This window comes from Vulpes lagopus, chromosome 13, assembly GCF_018345385.1.
Source record: "Vulpes lagopus strain Blue_001 chromosome 13, ASM1834538v1, whole genome shotgun sequence".
Taxonomy (NCBI): Eukaryota; Metazoa; Chordata; class Mammalia; order Carnivora; family Canidae; genus Vulpes; species Vulpes lagopus.
In genome coordinates this window covers 9,545,901-9,557,854 of record NC_054836.1, presented here as the reverse complement: position 1 = coordinate 9,557,854, position 11,954 = coordinate 9,545,901, and the positions used below count along the sequence as shown (strand labels likewise).

The 11,954-nt window shown below is 36.0% G+C and overlaps 1 protein-coding gene across 1 annotated transcript; it reads left to right on the top strand.

Moving 5' to 3' along the window:
• Nucleotides 1-1,487: 1,487 nt before the first annotated feature.
• Nucleotides 1,488-2,483, top strand: LOC121475092 (olfactory receptor 2T8-like). The gene has a single exon (XM_041728218.1). It carries the CDS (start codon nucleotides 1,488-1,490, stop codon nucleotides 2,481-2,483), a length of 996 nt encoding a protein of 331 aa, XP_041584152.1.
• Nucleotides 2,484-11,954: the final 9,471 nt, after the last annotated feature.

Here is an 11,954-nt window from a genome sequence, read left to right as displayed (position 1 = left end):
TTTAACTTTGAAACAACCAACCCTGATGTAGAATGCTGTCAGAACACTAATGATTCTGAAGCAATGGATTTAGGGATTGAGTGAGCCCTTTTCACTTTCTATGTCTTGATTGGCATTCTAGTACTGGAGGCATATGGAAAATGCAGACAAACTAATTGACCATAAAAGAGATGGAATCCTTCCAGGCCCTTTCATTATTAATTTGGAATGTATCTCTGAGATTGAATTAACATCTTCATCTCCTCAACTATGATCCTATTTATTCATCATTCTAGAACAATTTCAGGACTTTCAGATCAGGAATGACAATGCCTGTGGAGATGTAGATTGTCTTAGGAAATAAGAAAATGAATTTTTTAAAAAATATTTTATTTATTTATTCATGAGAGACACACAGAGAGAGAGGGGCAGAGACACAGGCAGAGGAAGAAGCAGGCTCCACGCAGGGAGCCCGATGTGGGACTGGATCCTGGGTCTCCAGGATCACCCCCTAGGCTGAAGGTGGCGCTAAACCACTGAGCCACCCAGGAAGCCCTAAGAAAATGAATTTATCTCTGTATTGGTTACTAATAAGTTTTATATTTTCATTTTCCCTGAAAAGATCATGTACCTGTGACTTTCAGGAGAAACAAAATCATTATACAAAATCCCTTTATATAGTTAATGAATTATTGCATGTAGTATCATAATCTTTCTTTGGGGGAACATATCCTAATAAGAAATTTACTATATTCTTTTCATAACTTGATAAAATCAAACTAAATACATTAAAATTTCCAAATTAAGTAATTTTTCTATCTATTCTCAGCATCTGAGAATATTACTTACCTGTTTTGGAAAGTAAAATGCCTTCCCAAATTATTTAATATCAAGAAAATGATCCAATTTTAGTGATTTCAAAAACTTATGATATGTTAGATGCATAGCTCTCATTAATAAGCATCTAGCGTTTATAATGCTGATCACATTGATTTAATTCAGCTGCTAAGAATGTTGACTATGTATGATAAAAGCACACTAAGGAAAATTACAAAGTGAATATTTCATTTCATTATGTTGATATCAAGTAGCATAAGATGTGCTGAAAACTTACATTAAATTTATCAAGAAACTTTATTCATAATTCCAATTAAGCAAATAAAAATCTGAGAAGTGTTTCTTGTGAAAAAATTTTTTTAAAGTGGAATTAATTTTGTGCCCAAGTAAAAAAGATCTTGCAGATCTCTGATGAAGTATTAGAAATAGGTTTCAATTTTTTAAAAGATTTTACTTATTTATTCATGAAAGAGAAAAAGAGAAGGAGAGATATAGGTAGAGGAGGAAGCAGGCTCCCTGCAGGAAGCCTCATTCAGGATTCAGTCTCTGGAATCCAGATAACAACTTGAGCCAAAGGCAGATGTTCAACCACTGAGTCACTCAGGTGTCCTGGTATGAACATTTCAACACAATTTTTGTCATGAAAGATATAACTGAATAGAGCATTGAAAATGATGAAAACTCTGTCAACTATTTCTGCATTTGCAGTGGTATTCCTTTATGAAATCATGAAAATTGGGAACTCCACCTCAGATTTCATTCTCCTGGGACTCTTTAACTACACAGAAGCCCACCTGTTTCTCTTTGTGATGATTCTGACAATTGCCTTCAGCTCCCTGGTGGGCAATGCCCTCATGATTCTCCTGATTCACCAAGATTTCCAGCTCCACACACCCATGTACTTCCTACTGAGCCAACTCTCCCTCATGGACATGATGCTGATCTCCACCATTGTGCCCAAAATGGCAGCTGACTACTTGAGTGGCAAGAAGTCCATCTCCCCTGCTGGCTGTGGGTTGCAGATATTTGTCTTCCTTACTTTGGCAGGGGGCGAGTGCTTCCTCTTAGCAGCCATGTCCTATGACCGCTATGTGGCTGTTTGCCACCCACTGAGGTACCCCACTCTCATGAGCTGGCAATTATGCCTGAGAATGACCATGGGGTCCTGGTTCTTGGGGGCAGCTGATGGGCTCATGCAGGCTGCTGCCACCCTGAGTTTTCCATTCTGTGGTGCACATGAGATCAATCATTTCTTCTGTGAGGCCCCCACTCTGGTGCGTTTGGCTTGTGCTGACACGTTTGTTTTTGAGTATGTCATGTATATCTGCTGTGTATTAATGCTGTTGGTTCCATTTTCTCTCATCCTGATTTCCTACAGTCTCATCCTTGCTGCGGTTCTCCAGATGCGTTCTAGAGAAGCCCGCAGGAAGGCTTTTGCCACCTGCTCCTCACATCTGACTGTGGTGGGACTCTTTTATGGAGCAGCTATTTTTATTTACATGAGACCCAAATCCTACAGGTCAGCTAACCATGATAAAGTGGTGTCAGCCTTCTATACTATCTTCACACCAGTGCTGAACCCCATTATCTACAGTCTTAGAAACAGTGAAGTCAAAGGAGCCCTGAGAAAGTGTATGGGTCAATGTGCTACCATAAATCATGAGTAAGAGTACATTTGTTTGCACTAAATTTCAAGCTCTTACAATACTGACTGTGTGAGATTTCTGAAAGAATAGTTATATATGCATTATGTCTGTTAACTGTTAACATTTTGCTTTGAAATGCAGGCACAACTCTATATTTACCATTTTTCGTGTATTTATTGTATTTAAAAATTGTTTATTTTTTCAAGATTTTATTTAAATTCCAGTTTGTTAACATGCCATGTAATATTAGCATCAGGTGTAGTATTCAGTGATTCAAAACTTATATAGAACGTTCCATGCTCATTACAAGCACACTCCTCAATCCTCATCACCTAGTTAACCCACTTTTCCCCCCAAAACCTCCCATCCAATTACCCTCAGGTTGTTTTATATACTTAAATGTCTGTTTCCTGGCTTTGCTCTTTTTTTCCCCTGATTTTGTTTTAAATTCCACTTACGATTGAAATAGTATCGTATTTGTCTTTCTCTGACTGACCTATTTTCCTTTGCATAATACTCTCTAGGTCATCCAAGTCATTAAATAGCGATATTTTGATATTTCATCCTTTTTATGGCTGAGCATTATTCCACCTCTTTTTATCAATTCATCAGTTGATGGACATTTGAGCTGATTCCATGATTTGAATATTGCTGATAATACTGCTATGAACATTGATTTGTATCTCTTTGAATCAGTATTTCTGTATAATTGGGTAAATACTGAGTAGTGCTATTGCTGGGTTCTAGGGCAGTATTTTTAACTTTCTGAGGAAACTGTATTCTGTTTTCCTTAGTGGCTCCATCAGCTTGCATTCCCACCAACAGTGTAAGAGTTTCCCTTTCTCCCCATGCTCGCCAAAATCTATTGTTTCCTCTATTGTTAATTTTAGTCCTTCTGATAGTCATGAGGGGATAATTCATTGTAGTTTTCATTTGTATTTCTATGATGATGAGTGATGGTGTGCATCTTTTCATGTGTCTTTTGGATTTCTATATATCCTTTTGGGAGTAATGTCTAGTCATGTCTTTTGCCCATTTATTGACTATATTTTCTGTGGGATTTTTGGTGTTGAGTTTGGCAAATTCTTTATAGGTTTTGATATCAACCATTTATCAAATAGGCCATTTGCAATTATATTCTTTCATTCTGTTAGCTGTCTTTTAGTTCTGTTGATTTTTTTCCTTCACTGTGAAGAAGCTTTTTTGGGGCACCTGGGTGGCTCAGTCAGTTAAGTACCTGGTTTTGGTTTAGGTCTTGATCATGGTGTCCTAGGATCAAGCCTTGTATCAGGCTCTCTGATCAGCAGAGAGTGTACTTCTCCCTCTCCCTCTGCCTGCTACTCCTCCTGCTTATGCTCTCTCTCTCTGTCATATAAATAAATAATGTTTTCAAAAAATAAGCTTTTTTTTTTAATCTTGAGAAGGTCCCAATAGTTCATTTCTGCTTTTGTTTTGTTTGCTTCTGAAGATGTGTCTAGTAAGATATTGCTATGGCCCAGGTCAAACAGTTCACTTCCATGTTCATCTCTAAGTTTTTGATAATCACATTTAGCTCTCTCATCCATTGTGAATTTATTTTTGTATCTGGTGTAAGAAAGTGGTTTAATTTCATTTTTCTGCATATTGATATCCAGTTTTCTCAACATAATTGTTTGAGGAGAGTGTCTTTTCTATGTTGGATATTCTTTCCTGTTTTGTTGAAGATTAGTTTGCATAGAGTTGAAGGTCCGTGTTGGGTTCTCTATTCCGCTCCAATGATCTATGTTTTTGTTTGTTTGCTTTTGCGATGGGACCATACCGTTTTGACTATAGCTTTCTAATATAGCTTGATCAAGAATTGGATCAAAGCCTCCAGCTTTGCTTTTCATTTTTAGGATTGCTTTGGCTATTTGTAGTATATTCTGGTTCCATGAAAATTATTGAACTGTTTGTCCTAGCTCTGTGAAAAATGCTGGTGGTGTTTTGATAGAGATTGCATTAAATCTGTACATTACTTTGGGTAGTGTAGACGTTTTATCAATGTTTGTTCTTCAAATCCTTGTGGATGGAATGTCTTTCTATTTCATTGTGCCTCTACAATTACCTTCATAACTGTTCTATCTTTTTTTCAGTACAAATATTTTACTTCTTTAGTTAGATTTATTCCCAGTATCTTATTGTTTGGGGTGCAATTGCAAATGGGATCAATACATTTACTTATTTTTCTGCTGCCTCTTTACTGTTGTATAGGAAGACAACAGATTTCTGTACACTGATTTCATAGTTTGCAACTTTAATGAACTCATGTATTAGTTCTAGCAAATTATTGGTGGTGTCTTTCAGGTTGTCTACATAGAATATCATGTCATCTGCAAGTAGGGGACTTTGACTTAGTCCTTGGGGATGTGGATGCCTTTCTTTCTTCTTGTGTTCTGAGTCATGAGGCTAATACTTCCAGGGCTATGTTAAATTGTAATGGTGAAAGTGGAGACTCTTTTTTTTTTTCTTATCATAGTTGAAAAGCTCTTTGTTTTTCCTCAGTGGGATGAATTCAATTGTGGTTCTTTCATATATGCCCTGTATTATTTTGAGATATGTTCCTTCTATACCTACTCTGTGGTGGTTTTTATCAAGAATGGTTGCTTTATTTTGTCAAATACTTTTTCTGAATCTCCTGATAGGATAATATGGTTCTTACCCTTTCTTTTAGTAATGTGTTGTATTATATCAATTGATTGTCAAATATTGAACAAATCCTAGAGCCCAGGAATAAATCCCCCTTGATCAAGGACAATAATTTTTTAATGCACTGTTGGAATCAATTTTCTAGAAGTTTTTTGAGAATTTTTGAATCCATATTAATCAGGGATTTTAGACTATATTTCTCCTTCTTAGTAGGGTATTTGGTTTTGAAATCAATGTAATGCTGGCCTGGTAGAATGAGTTTGGATTTTCTTTCCATTTCCACTTTTGGTAACATTTTGAAAAGTATTGGTATGCAGTGTTCTTTAAATGTTTGGTAGAGGCAAACCTGGGTGGCTCAGTGGTTGAGTACCCAACTTGGCTTGGGTCATGATCCTGGGGTCCTAAGATCAAGTTCCACTTTGGCTCCCCATGTGGAGCCTGCTTTCCCTCTGCTTATTTTCCTGCCTCTCTCTCTGTGTCTCCCATGAGTGATTGATTGAATGAATGAATGAATGAATAAATAAATAAATAAATATTAAAAGTAAAGTTTGGTAGAATTTCTCTCAGAAGTCATCATACCTAAGACATTTGATTGTTGCGAGATTTTCTTTTGTCCTTGTTGTTGTCGCTGTTATTGTGAAATTTTTGATAACTGATCAAATTATTTGCTGGTTATGTGTCTTATTCAAATTCTCTATTTCTTCCTGATTCAGTTTTGGAAGATTGTATCTTTCTGGAAATTTATCTATTTCTTCCAGATGCCTAATTTGTCAGCATATAATTTTTCATAATACTCTCTTATAATCGATTGTATTTCTGTGTTGTTGGATGGGCTCCTTTCTCTTTCATTCATGATTTTATTTATTTGGATCTTCTCTCTCTCTCTGACCCCCTCTTTTGCTCTCTCTCCTCTCTCTTTGATCAGGGATGTCTCCCCTTAGCAGGACCTGCATTTTTTTTGTTCCCTAAATCACCACTCCAAGATTTCTACCTTCCATAACGTGGATGCTTTACTCCATCTAGATGTGCTATTGGTTCTCTCAGTCCTATGATTGATTTATTGAGTGTTCAGAATGATTCAATATTTATCTAGCTGTGTTCAAGGGATGAGGGAACCTTAAGTTTCCTCTACTTCTCTTGTATCTTAACTCCTCCCCATTTATTGCCACTTTGATCTTAATTATTTTCTTCATTTTGCTAACTCTGGGCTATTTCTTCTTCCTCTATTTCTTTGAGATATCAAATTCGGTCACATATTTGAGGTCTTTCTTTCTTTTTTTTTTTAATGGAGTCATTTGTCCGTATAAATTTCACAAAGAACTGCTTTTGCTGTATTGCATAAGTTGTGATGTGTTTTTTCCCTTCATTTTTATTTGTTTTAAAATATTTGTTTTTCCTTTTCTTTGATTTCTTCATTGAATCAATTGTTGTTCAGGAGTGTATTGTTTTACTTCCACATATTTCTGAATTTTTCATTTTTCCTCATTTTTTCTGATTTTTAATTTCATGAAATTTTGATCAGAAAAGAATATATTTGTTCTGATTTCAATGTTGTTAAATTTACCAGGACTTTTCGGTGTCCTGTGATATTTTTCTCTTAAAGACTGTTCTGTGTCCCTTTGAAAAGAATGTGTATCTTGCTACTTTTGAATGGAATATTTTCTCTGTATCTTTTAGGTCTATCTTCTCTAGAGTATGATTCAAAAATCAATTTTTTCTTATTTTCTTCTGGAAATTCCACTTATTATTAAAAAAGGATATTAACATGACTGCTACTGTTGTATTGTTATCTGTTTTTCTTTTGTGTCTGTTAATATTTGACAATTGTATTTGGATGCTCCATAAAAGAGTAGTCTAAGTGTTAAAAAAAAACCTTGCAATCTAATTAGAAATCATTTGAGGTGATTTATTTGTTTATAAGATTATGGTAAAAATTGCATAATGTACATCTCATATTAAATCATATGTTCTATTCTTTAAGTGTACAATATAATTATTTGTCATACTTTAATAAAATAAATCTTTTAAAAATGAGGAAAGTTGGGATCCCTGGGTGGCGCAGCGGTTTGGCGCCTGCCTTTGGCCCAGGGCGCGATCCTGGAGACCCGGGATCAAATCCCACATCAGGCTCCCGGTGCATGGAGCCTGCTTCTTCCTCCGCCTGTGTCTCTGCCTCTCTCTCTCTCTCTCTGTGACTATCATAAATAAAAAATAAAAAAATTAAAAAAAATGAGGAAAGTTTAGTTTTAGCAACTAATAATGGTAAACACTAAAAATATTAGAAATAAAGAGGTGAATTATATGAAATGAATTATTAAATATCCAGTCTCCCTTTCAAAGTTTGTATTAATATTTGGAGTAAAAAAGTCACTACTTTTATCACTGTCACCTACACAGACTGATAAATAATAAGTAATTGGTAAGTAATCCAACTGTGCATCAGAAAATGTATTGAGGGATCCTTGGATGGCTCAGCAGTTTAGCGCCTGCCTTCAGCCCAAGGTGTAGTCATGGAGTCCAGGATCAAGGCCCACATCAGGCTCCCTGCACGGAGCCTACTTCTCCCTCTGCCTATGTCTCTGCCTCTCTGTCTCTCTCTGTGTCACTCATGAATAAATAAATAAAATCTTTAAACAAAATGTATTGACCATGATCAATGATCAACTTAAGCAAATCAATTAATGCAGTTTCTCTTTATTAATTATCTTAGTTATGTAAGATAATTATTTTAATTATTAAGTATCTTGATTATTTATAGGCTTCATAATATGATATTGACAGTATTTAATGAATTCTAATTATTAATAAGCTCCCTGTAGAACCAAGAGTAAAACAAAATAAATAAAAAACATAAAACAAATTCAGGGAAATGGATAAGCCATAATATATGGATAATTTCAGAGGAAAATATTTTAAAAACTAGTAATAATTATAATACAGTAAAAATAAGGGACATAATTGAAATACTATGATGAATAAATATTTCCACTGTATTTGTATTTTCTGCTAAAACATGTCGAATGTTGGGACACAACAAATATCAAAGTAGATGATTCATAATTTTACTGGGTGAAGATTAAAACCTAAAATCTCATATAATGAATTTTATTCAAATCATAATCACATCTAAAATTGCTTTCTTAATTCTATTTTAGGATTTTATTCGCTTACTTTTTAACTTTTTTTAATTTCAAACAAGGACTGTTTCGGGGAATAATTTTAATATTCATATTATGTAGTTATTCATTTTTGCATTAATGATAACTTTGAATTCATGTAAAACTTTAATAGGTAAAACCATATTTCTTTAAATTTATTAACAAATTCTGGTTATTTGGGGGACCTGGATGGCTCAGTCAGCTGAGCCTCTGCATTAAGCTTGGGATGTAATCCTAGGGTCCTGGGATAGAGCCCCATATCAGGTTCTCTGCTAACTGGAGAGCCTGCTTCTCCCTTTCCCTCTGCCTGCAACTCCTACACTTGCGTTCTCTCTCTGTCTCTGTCAAATAAATAAATAAATAAATAAATAAATATAAATAGTAAATAAAATCTTTAAAAAAATAATTCAAATTATTTAACAAAAGTGCAACATTAATTTCAGATGTATAATATAGTGATTCAATGCTTACAACCCCTGTGTTAATCACAAATGCACTATTTAAAGATGTAATGTTTTCTGTCTTGGCAGAGTGTGCATTTCAAAAACTGAACAAGTATTATTATCATCTAGGAATTAAAAGTACATTTTATATATTACATCATTAAGCAAGAATCCATTTATGATATTTTTGCTTTCAAAGATATTAGTGATTTAAAGTAAGGAAATAGCCAATTTATATTTGTTTTTAGTTATGGAACTTTATCCTTTTTTTTCTATCCAATATTTAACATACCTGGTTTATATTGGTAAACATATACAAGTTATCTACATGCATATATACATTTATTCTATTGCATTTTATTTTTAAGATTTTATTTATTTTTTCATGAGAGACACAAACATATAGACAGACACATAGACAGATGGAGAAGCAGGTCCCTGTGAGGACCCTGAAGAAGGACTCCATCCCAGGACTCAGGATCATGACCTGACCCAAAGACAGACACTCGACCACTAAGCCACCCAGTTGCCCCTATTTATTCTCTCTAATGAAAGCGTTGTATAATTTTGAATTCACATTTTATAGACTTCATATTCATCATTTTCTGACAGCTCTGCTGAGAACCCTAGAAACATCCTTGTTTCTAAATGTACCTGATTCTAAAATGTACCTGATGATGGCAGCTCCATGGAATAGGGATACAAAAATCAAATGAGAAGAACAAGTAGTGAACATTTCCCTGAAGCCCAGGCTTCAGTCTATGCCTATAGAGTGGAAAATATGCTTCCATAGCAGGCCAGAATGACACAGATGGGAGGAAGGAGAAAAATCACACCAGGGACAAAAAGACCCTTTTCCTATTTTGAAGTGTCAGTATAGACAAGTTTTGATAGAGCTTGGATCTCTTTTTTTTTTAATTTTTATTTATTTATGATAGTCACAGAGAGAGAGAGAGAGAGAGAGGCAGAGACACAGGCAGAGGGAGAAGCAGGCTCCATGCACCGGAAGCCCGACGTGGGATTCGATCCCGGATCTCCAGGATCGCGCCCAGGGCCAAAGGCAGGCGCCAAACCGCTGTGCCACCCAGGGATCCCGAGCTTGGATCTCTTACATACACACGCAAATGGTGGGATTCTCCAGAGGTACAGTGAGGGAGAGTCAGAATAGATGACATGGATCAAGTAATTGAGCAGTGCACCCACCCAGGACACAAGCACATTGCAGAAGCATATACAGAGGTCTGTATAGACCACCAAGAACAGGAGGATGGGGTAATGTAGTGAGTTGCAGATGGACACATAGTGGTCATAAATCATGACAGCTAGTAGTAAGCATTCAGCTGCCACTAAGATAATGAAGAGGGATAGATGAATGCCACAACCAATGAAGGAAATGCAGTGGTCTTCAGACAGAAATCTCAGGGCTTTGAAGACAAATGTAGAGGTACACAAAGAGATCCATAAGTTATAGCTGGTTAAGCAGATAATACATGGAGCTGTGGAGAAGAAAATGAGCCTGAATGAGGAAAATTATAATAATGTCACCAAAAAGGGCCAGGAGAACTACCAGTATGGTGAATATAAAGAAGTTCCTGAGAGCATGAGTAACATGAAATAGGTCCAAGAGAACACTATCACTCCCTGAAGTCTGGTTGCTATGCCATTCTGTTCTCTTATTCCTAATTTATACATTTCTAAAGTTTCAAGAGGATTATAACACACTCTATAGATGATTATACCTAATTACATCATGAACCCCTTTCCAAAATCTTAATCCATTTTCATCCCAGTTATTTATTGTTCAGTTGTAGTAAATAAATATATTTGTTTTTCAAAAATTCTATTAAGGAGGGGCACCAGAGTCAGAGAGTTTGTTAAGAGTCTGATCTTGATTTTGGTTCCGACCATTATCTCAGGGTTATAGAATAGAGACCTGGGATGGGCTCCACCCTCAGTTATGACTCTGTTTGGGATTTTCTCTTCCCCTCTCCCTAAGCACCTCTCTTGGCACACATTCTCTGTCTTTCTAAAATAAATAAATAAGTCTTTATGGTTTGGGAGAATTAATATTGTGAAACTGTCAATGTTACCCAGGGCAATTTACATGTTTAATGCAATACCTATCAAAATACCATGGACTTCCTTCAGAGAGGCGGAAAAAATCATCTGAAGATTTGTGTGGAATCAGAAAAGACCCCAAATAGCCAGGGGAATATTAAAAAAAAAACTAGGGGCATCACAATGCTAGATTTCAGGTTGTACTACAAAGCTGTGGTCATCAAAACCGTGTGGTACTGGCACAAAAACAGACATATAGATCAATGGAACAGAATAGAGAATCCAGAAGTGGACCCTCAACGTCATGGTCAACTAATATTCGACAAAGGAGGAAAGACTATCCACTGGAAAAAAAGACAGTCTCTTCAATAAATGGTGTTGGGAAAATTGGATATCCACATGCAGAAGAATGAAACTGGACCCCTCTCTTTCACCATACACAAAGATAAACTCAAAATGGATGAGAGATCTAAATGTGAGACAAGAGTGCATCAAAATCATAGAAGAGAACACAGGCAACACACTTTTTGAACTCGGCCACAGTAACTTCTTGCAAGATACATCCACAAAGGCAAAAGAAACAAAAGCAAAAATGAACTATTGGGACTTCATCAAGATAAGAAGCTTTTGCACAGCAAAGGATACAGTCAACAAAACTAAAAGACAACCTACAGAATGGGAGACGATATTTGCAAATGACGTATCAGATAAAGGGCTAGTTTCCAAAATCTATAAAGATTTATAAAGAACTTATTAAACTCAACACCAAAGAAACAAACAATCCAATCATGAAATGGGCAAAAGACATGAAGAGAAATCTCACAGAGGAAGACATGGACATGGCCAACAAGCACATGAGAAAATGCTCTGCATCACTTGCCATCAGGGAAATACAAATCAAAACCACAATGAGATACCACCTCACACCAGTGAGAATGGGGAAAATTAACAAGGCAGGAAACAACAAATGTTGGAGAGGATGCGGAGAAAAGGGAACCCTCTTACACTGTTGGTGGGAATGTGAACTGGTGCAGCCACTCTGGAAAATTGTGTGGAGGTTCCTCAAAGAGTTAAAAATAGACCTGCCCTATGACCCAGCAATTGCACTGTTGGGGATTTACCCCAAAGATTCAGATGCAGTGAAACGTCGGGACACCTGCACCCCGATG

Excerpts from the sequence above, each read along its gene's own strand:
- LOC121475092 (XM_041728218.1), top strand. The coding sequence starts at position 1,488 with ATGATGAAAACTCTGTCAACTATTTCTGCATTTGCAGTGGTATTCCTT.